Source organism: Eleutherodactylus coqui, unplaced genomic scaffold (assembly GCF_035609145.1).
Source record: "Eleutherodactylus coqui strain aEleCoq1 unplaced genomic scaffold, aEleCoq1.hap1 HAP1_SCAFFOLD_32, whole genome shotgun sequence".
Taxonomy (NCBI): Eukaryota; Metazoa; Chordata; class Amphibia; order Anura; family Eleutherodactylidae; genus Eleutherodactylus; species Eleutherodactylus coqui.
The window spans coordinates 391,869-400,897 of NW_027101865.1; the positions used below are offsets into that span (position 1 = coordinate 391,869).

General features: G+C 55.4%; 1 protein-coding gene across 1 annotated transcript; it reads left to right on the forward strand.

Moving 5' to 3' along the window:
* The first annotated feature begins 141 nt into the window (after positions 1–141).
* Positions 142–7,004, forward strand: LOC136592631 (PC-esterase domain-containing protein 1A-like). The gene is given in 11 exon segments (XM_066588615.1): positions 142–259; positions 519–598; positions 1,841–2,073; positions 2,150–2,291; positions 2,525–2,641; positions 2,643–2,673; positions 2,676–2,765; positions 2,936–3,227; positions 3,306–3,353; positions 3,928–4,023; positions 6,283–7,004. Coding segments are annotated over 8 exon segments (867 nt in total). The 5' UTR covers positions 142–186; the 3' UTR covers positions 3,037–3,227; positions 3,306–3,353; positions 3,928–4,023; positions 6,283–7,004.
* Positions 7,005–9,029: the final 2,025 nt, after the last annotated feature.

Sequence of the window (9,029 nt, forward strand, 5' to 3'; positions counted from 1 at the left end):
TAACAGGGTAGCTTAGTGTGTGTCCTGCTGGAATTTGTGGCCTTAGAAGAGAATGCCTATTTCTTACAATATGCACCTGAGCTTCTGCAGAACCTCTTTGTCACTTATTGAACTCCATGGACTACTACTTGACTAGTCAGTGATGGCCGTGTCTCTGTTGCAGGTCCTGGATGCTTGGCTCCAGTCATGGGCTGCTTCCGCTCTGCAGATGTGCGCCAGTTATTGCACAACAAGTTTGTGGTCATTCTTGGAGACTCCAGTAAGTGACCCCCGCCTGTGTGCTGTGAGGAGCTCCCCCCCACCCTCTGCCCTACAGTAGTTAGATCGGAGCAGTCCCCCCTCCCCTCTGCTTCAGTAGTCAGTCCAGAGCATTACCCCCTCTCCCAGCTGTCTTTCTAGTACGTGTCCCCTTCCCTGCGGTAGTCTGCTCGGAGCCCTTCCCTCCTCCAGAAGTCTCCCCTTCTGTACCCCCCAGTAGTCAGGTCAGAGCTTCTCCTCACCTCTCATCTGTCTTCCAGTTCAGAGGTCGGTGTACAAAGACCTGGTGATGCTGCTGCAGGATGACAAGTTCCTGTCTGAAGCCCAGCTGAAGTGTAAGGTGAGCTCCGAAATACCGGGCTGGACGCCCCCTCTGTGCCGCCATGGGGCGCTTTGTCCGCCCCCCCCCCCCCCCCCCAATCCCGTCCTCTGTGCCGCCACGGGGCGCTTTGTCCACCACCCCCCCCCCTCTGTGCCGCCACGGGGCGCTTTGTCCACCACCCCCCCCCCCCCTCTGTGCCGCCACGGGGGCGCTTTGTCCACCACCCCCCCCCCCTCTGTGCCGCCACGGGGCGCTTTGTCCACCCCCCCCCCCTCTGTGCCGCCACGGGGCGCTTTGTCCACCCCCCCCCCCCCCTCTGTGCCGCCACGGGGCGCTTTGTCCACCCCCCCCCCCCCCCTCTGTGCCGCCACGGGGCGCTTTGTCCACCCCCCCCCCCCTCTGTGCCGCCACGGGGCGCTTTGTCCACCCCACCCCCCCTCTGTGCCGCCACGGGGCGCTTTGTCCGCCCCCCCCCCCCATCCCGCCCTCTGTGCCGTCGCGGGGCGCTTTGTATGCCCCCCCCCCCCCTCTGTGCGCCACGGGGCGCTTTGTCCGCCCCCCCCCCCCCCCCATCCCGCCCCTCTGTGCCGTCGCGGGGCGCCTTGTCCGCCCCCACCCCCCCATGACCCCTCTGCGCCGCCGCGGGGTGCTTTGCCCGCCCCACCCCCCCACCCCTCTGTGCCGCTTCCGGGAGCTTTGCCCGCCCCACCCCCCCACCCCTCTGTGCCGCTTCCGGGAGCTTTGCCCGCCCCACCCCCCCACCCCTCTGTGCCGCTTCCGGGAGCTTTGCCCGCCCCACCCCCCCACCCCTCTGTGCCGCTTCCGGGAGCTTTGTCCGCCCCCACCCCCCCACCCCTCTGTGCCGCTTCCGGGAGCTTTGTCCGCCCCCCACCACCACCCCTCTGTGCCGCCGCGGGGCGCTTTGTCCGCCACCCCCACCCTCTGTGCCGCCGCGGGGCGCTTTGTCCGCCACCCCCACCCTCTGTGCCGCCGCCTGGCGCTTCGTCCCCCCACCCCCACCCCTCTGTGCCGCCGCGGGGCGCTTTGTCCCCCACCCCCACCCCTCTGTGCCGCCGCGGGGCACTTTGTCCGCACCCCCCCCCCTCCTCTGTGCCGCCGCGGGCGCTTTGTCCGCCCCCCCTCTGTGCCGCCGCGAGCGCTTTGTCCGCCCCTCCCCCTCTCCCCCCCTGTGCCGCCGCGGGGCGCTTTGTCTGCCTCACTTCCAGGACAAGGTTGAGCCGTTGTTCTTTTTCTCTGCAGGGCGAGAAATGTTTTGCAGGAGACACGCTGGTAGAGGGCGGCTCCCTGAATGAGATGCACAATGGGACCACCTACCGCGAAGTCCGGCAGTACCGGACCGGCCACCATCTTGTACGCTTCTACTTTCTGACCCGCGGTTACTCCACTTACCTGGAGAGCATACTGTCAGATTTCCAGAGCGGCCCCCAACCGGATGTGCTGATAGTAAACTCCTGTATCTGGGATCTCAGGAGGTGATCGCCACGTTTGGTGTAGCGTCCCCGCCGCCATATCGACACAGCGGATACTCATTGTCCTCGTCTCCTGCAGGTATGGCGACGCAAAACTGGAGGCTTACAAGACCAACCTGGACAACCTCTTCCATCGCCTCAAGAAGGTGCTGAGTCCCCAGTGCCTCATCCTATGGAACATGACCATGCCGGTCGGGTACAAAGAGAAGGAATTACCAGAGGTAACCGCGCCAATGTGTCATGGCAAGCGGGGGCGACTCCCATAAAGTATGCACACCCCACCGGGTTAACCAGGCGCCTTCCCTGCTGTTGTCTGGATAATATTTGGGTGGGCTGCGGGAACAAATGCTTGCAGCGACGGTCGGGCCCTTGCAGTTGCTTTGCGCGGGGGGGTTGGGTGGGGGGTGTTTACTTTTCCCCTATATGTATTGCCTTTGCATTGTTCTGTATCCAGGATTTGGCGCACAACCTGCAGTGGGACATCATAGAGGGCAACTTTTTCAGCGCCACTCTGGCGGATATCCACAAGCTGGACGTCCTGGACATGCACTACCACTTCCGCTGCGACCTGCCGCCTCAGATGCCGTGATGCCATCCACTGGAACAACTGGCACATCGGAAGTACACCCAGATCCTCCTGACCCACATCGCAAGGGCCTGGGGAGTGGAGCCACCAAAGGGCAACAACACAGAAGGTGCGCAATGCTGCTTACCTCCACACCACGTGCTTTCTGTACTACCCCCCACAACACCTCCTGTGGTCCAAGGAGCTCACAATCTAATGGGCTCAGACCCTCGGGGTGCCTATGCTTTCCATACATCTACCAGTCTTGCTATAACCTGCTCTTCCTCGCCCGTGTTTCAGGCTCCAGTGTTCCCACCGCGCTGCCTCAATCGGTTGCTTTGAGAAAAGACCCCAAGCTGCGCCCCACCTTCAAGAAGCGAGCAAGCTGCCACCCAGGGTAAGATTCCATTGCTACCCACCCCAAATGGGGTAGTTATGGGATCCCAGCCTACTGGGCAGAGGATGATGAGTGCTGAGAGCACAGTATTAGAGCAGTTGCTTCAGCTCTTCGCCCCATCCTCTGTCTCTGCAGGGGCTGAGTACATGCCCGGGTACACATCCTTCGACGGACGTGACGTTAATGCCATGCCTGGTGAGTATCGCTGCCGCATGCTTTTCTGGGGAGGTAATGCCCACTAATGTTGTGTAATCCCTACTCTCTGTCTGCCAGGTGTGCCGTGCCTTGACTACACCAATGACATGTTCCTCCACTTAGATGGTGAGTACAGAAGACGTCTTCAGCCCCATGCCGTCTTTGCCATTTTATCTCCTCCTCCCTCGTGTGCCAACCCTCTGCCGTCTCCTCGCCTGCCCTTTTCTTCTCTGCCAAGTGACTACCAATGTTGCTCTTGTTGTCATCCTGCTCTTCCACCTTAGTGGCGCTAATGATGTATGCCCGATGAAACCTCTCAGACTTCTCTCTGGCATGAGAAACCAACGTCATCTGCGCCTACAGCCCAGCCACGGGCAGATTGGCATTCACCAGAGAACACCAGTTTTGGCTGGTCCACCATTGGCGCCCCGTTCCCTCCGCTGATGACGGCTGGTTCATACTGACAGACATGACAGTTTGGAGATGATGAAGAGTCGATGCCTGATTTGGACAGTGTATATTAATGCTGCCCGTCACCTCCACCAAATATTATAGGCCCCGCCCACCTCTGGTGTGCTGATATACATAGATAATGACTCTACGTAAATTGTGCCATTGCTGTGTACATATATAACCTGTGTTATGTATATATCTGTATACCGCTGTCCGCTGCACTGATAATGGTGTGTTTGTGTTTCAGCCGCTTCGTCCTTTGTGAACGATAGTCCACTGCTGACCGCCAACATTACCCCCAGATTCTTCACTCCACACCCTCCTCTTCCTCCACCTCCTCCAGGTAATGGCCGCACTCAGGGTCCATATAGGGGGATGTCTCAGATCGATGATCTTAACCTCCTCGTGTGACACAACTACTCGTTACAGAACTGATACCACCAACAGCGTTACCAGTAATAGTATTGGGGTGCTTGTAGTGGCGCTATCGGTACTATTACTCCTACCACCATTACTGTCACTACTATTGTCATTAATACTATCAGTACTGTTACCACTATCACCACCAGTGCTATTACCTCGTTCAGTACTATTACCCATACCCCAATGGCCCCAGTACTGTCCCCACCCCAGTAGCACCAGTACTAGTACGGTTACCCCTACTAATCCCGCCAGTAGTACCGGTTATCCGCCCCACTACTAATCCCGCCAGTAGTACCGGTTATCCGCCCCACTACTAATCCCGCCAGTAGTACCGGTTATCCGCCCCACTACTAATCCCGCCAGTAGTACCGGTTATCCGCCCCACTACTAATCCCGCCAGTAGTACCGGTTATCCGCCCCACTACTAATCCCGCCAGTAGTACCGGTTATCCGCCCCACCTTACTAATCCCGCCAGTAGTACCGGTTATCCGCCCCACCTTACTAATCCCGCCAGTAGTACCGGTTATCCGCCCCACCTTACTAATCCCGCCAGTAGTACCGGTTATCCGCCCCACCTTACTAATCCCGCCAGTAGTACCGGTTATCCGCCCCACTACTAATCCCGCCAGTAGTACCGGTTATCCGCCCCACTACTAATCCCGCCAGTAGTACCGGTTATCCGCCCCACTACTAATCCCGCCAGTAGTACCGGTTATCCGCCCCACTACTAATCCCGCCAGTAGTACCGGTTATCCGCCCCACTACTAATCCCGCCAGTAGTACCGGTTATCCGCCCCACTACTAATCCCGCCAGTAGTACCGGTTATCCGCCCCACTACTAATCCCGCCAGTAGTACCGGTTATCCGCCCCACTACTAATCCCGCCAGTAGTACCGGTTATCCGCCCCACTACTAATCCCGCCAGTAGTACCGGTTATCCGCCCCACTACTAATCCCGCCAGTAGTACCGGTTATCCGCCCCACTACTAATCCCGCCAGTAGTACCGGTTATCCGCCCCACTACTAATCCCGCCAGTAGTACCGGTTATCCGCCCCACTACTAATCCCGCCAGTAGTACCGGTTATCCGCCCCACTACTAATCCCGCCAGTAGTACCGGTTATCCGCCCCACTACTAATCCCGCCAGTAGTACCGGTTATCCGCCCCACTACTAATCCCGCCAGTAGTACCGGTTATCCGCCCCACTACTAATCCCGCCAGTAGTACCGGTTATCCGCCCCACTACTAATCCCGCCAGTAGTACCGGTTATCCGCCCCACTACTAATCCCGCCAGTAGTACCGGTTATCCGCCCCACTACTAATCCCGCCAGTAGTACCGGTTATCCGCCCCACTACTAATCCCGCCAGTAGTACCGGTTATCCGCCCCACTACTAATCCCGCCAGTAGTACCGGTTATCCGCCCCACTACTAATCCCGCCAGTAGTACCGGTTATCCGCCCCACTACTAATCCCGCCAGTAGTACCGGTTATCCGCCCCACCACTAATCCCGCCAGTAGTACCGGTTATCCGCCCCACCACTAATCCCGCCAGCAGTACCGGTTATCCGCCCCACCACTAATCCCGCCAGCAGTACCGGTTATCCGCCCCACCTTACTAATCCCGCCAGCAGTACCGGTTATCCGCCCCACCTTACTAATCCCGCCAGCAGTACCGGTTATCCGCCCCACCTTACTAATCCCGCCAGCAGTACCGGTTATCCGCCCCACCTTACTAATCCCGCCAGCAGTACCGGTTATCCGCCCCACCTTACTAATCCCGCCAGCAGTACCGGTTATCCGCCCCACCTTACTAATCCCGCCAGCAGTACCGGTTATCCGCCCCACCTTACTAATCCCGCCAGCAGTACCGGTTATCCGCCCCACTTTACTAATCCCGCCAGCAGTACCGGTTATCCGCCCCACTTTACTACTCCTGCCAGCAGTACCGGTTATCCCCCCCCACCTTACTACTCCCGCCAGCAGTACCGGTTATCCCCCAACCTTACTACTTCCGCCAGCAGTACCGGTTATTCACACACACGACTCCCACCAGTCGGACCGGAAGATGCGTGATAGCGGTGCCAGACCCTTTTATGTGGACTTCAGCTGTTTGGTGGAGTTGTCCTTTCCTCCTAGTAACCTGAGTTTATTAATACAGCTGGTCTTCCTTCTTCAGGTCCGCCATTCCCCAGCCATCCATTTGCTGGAAGAAATTTGCCCCCGTACATGCTGCCACCTGAGAACTTCCACCCTCTTCCCCACCACCTGCCGTACCCACAAGAGGTCTGGGATATGAAGATGATGTCACGGAGGACGCTGAGACCAGAGATGGGCTGGACCCACCCGTACCCACTGCCTCCAATGTACCCGTCCAGGATCTACTGACCACCACCAGCTGGGACCCACCATCCAGGGTCCGGGGTCACATGAAGCATTTTGGTTACATTCAATGTGCTGTTTTGGGATTTTTGCACTTTTTTCTTAGAGGAAAAGTTTTTTGTTTCTTACACTGAATCACTCAGGGCGAATTCTAGAAGTTGCTGATGAAGTATTCACGCCTCTGTTGATTGGAAGTTGTTCAGCCTGGGGCAGCATTTCCCCTAAGCACCCACTAAACTGCCAAAAAGTTTGGGCACCCTGCTGGCATTCAATGACTTTAGTAATACCATTTTTGGCTATGAAATGGCGTATTGCCCTCCCGGAGGTCGTCGCTGCCTGGGTATTAGTGTATCGTGATGCCACCAGAAGCAGGGGGTTTGACAGGATGAACGCCTCACTCACACACCCCAGCTCCCGATAGGGTCAAGTCTGGAGGATCCTAGCAGCACAGTGTGGCAGCGGTGCAGCCTCAGGCTGATGGTTTGTGGTCGTCTTAGGCGTACATTGTGAGCTGTAAATGCTGCCATGTTAGCGCAGTAACGTGGCACCATTAACATCTTATAATGTACGCCAAGGTGACCACAAACAATCAGGCTAAGGCTGCACCGCTGCCACAAATGAATTCGGGCCGTGCTTCTGCTGTGGTGGCTCGGAGAGCCTGCCGCCCACCGCTTGAGTCCTGTCTCTCAGCATCCGCATGGCAGGTCCGTGCTGTGTTGGCCGACCCCCGCGGCCGCCGATGTCTTTCTCTGCTCCCTCAGTGGCGCTCCCCCATTCAACGCTGCCAGCTGGGATTCCATAGTGCCCTTGCAGGACCTATGGGGCTAACAGATGTGCAGCCAATCAGGTACAGGGGGCGTCACCCCCTGTCAATCTTGGCTCCACGAGGAGTTCTTGGTGGCGTCAAGATACATTAATACCCGCCGCCTGTCCTGGGTACGGTGGAGTCGGCTAAATGTCAGTTTTTGCACATCAAGGAAAGTATTAACCCCTCCCCATGTTGCTGCTACACGCAAGCTGTTTTTGCACTTCTATATAAGCTTGAAAGTTACCTCTGTGTCTTGTGACATTTCTATGTTTGTAAGCTGAGTCACGGCGCCCCCCGGTGGAGGTGCTGCGTATGTTTTATAGTTAGGTGCAGCCGTCTGCCTTTGTTTGTGGTATTTATATGTTTGGTTTTTCTACTCTTTTTTTATACAAAGTTATTGGACGTTTATTTGTTCTTCTCTGTTTTTTACTCCTGTTGGAATAAAGTTTATTCACTGCAGACAGAAAAGTTTTTGTACTAAATTTCTAATCGTTTCCCAAAGACCAACCGGGGATCACAGGGTTTCTTATCTACTTCACAGCCCCACGATTCCGCGCTCCGCTGCACTTGGCCTCTGCTCCCTAGTAAAATAATGACATCGCAAATCAAAATGTATATTCACCTTTTCTGTATTCAGACACATTTTTATGCTCTGCTCTTATCTTAGCCAAGTGCTTTGTCAACATCTTACATGAGGATGTACGGATCCTGAGTTACATCCTGCATTATACTCCAGAGCTGCACTCACTATCCTGCTGGTGGAGTCACTGTGTGCATACATTACTTATCCTGTACTGATCCTGAGTTACGTCCTGTATTATACTCCAGAGCTGCACTCACTATTCTGCTAGTGGAGTCACTGTGTACATACATTACTTATCCTGAGTTACGTCCTGTATTATACTCCAGAGCTGCACTCACTATTCCCCTGTTGGACTCACTGTGTACATGCATTACTTATCCTGTACTGCTCCTGAGTTACATCCTGTATTATACTCCAGAGCTGCACTCACTATTCTGCTGGTGGAGTCACTGTGTACATACATTACTTATCCTGTACTGATCCTGAGTTACATCCTGTATTATACCCCAGAGCTGCACTCACTATTCTGCTGGTGGAGTCACTGTGTACATACATTACTTATCCTGTACTGATCCTGAGTTACATCCTGTATTATACCCCAGAGCTGCACTCACTATTCTGCTGGTAGAGTCACTGTGTACATACATTACTTATCCTGAGTTACATCCTTTTATTAGAACAGTAGAAAACATAACAAAACTGTATAGAACTAGATGCCCCCCCCCCCCCCCCGTTCTCCATGACCCATCAAAAAAAGAAGTCACTTTATACCCATTTCCCCACTGCACACTCACACACCCACTGATACTCCTCATATAGCAAAAACACTTATGGGAGCATAACACTGGAGAAAACAAACTCCAGGTCCAGCCGAACCCCCTGAAACCACACAGAATTAAACAATAGCCTAAATCCCAACATAAATAACTAACCAAAACATGCTAACAGAGACTGAGCCAGCCGGCATACAACCAAACTACCTAAGTATTTTCTTTTTTTTTTTTTAATCCCCAGTGCAGTCAGCTTGGGGGCCACACCCGCTCCACCAGTCCGTGCCCAGAGTTTAATGTTCGGGACGTGCCAGGCTACGGCTCAAGGGTAAATCCAACTCCCCACCCAATATGTAAATCTATACAAAACCATAAAAAAACTC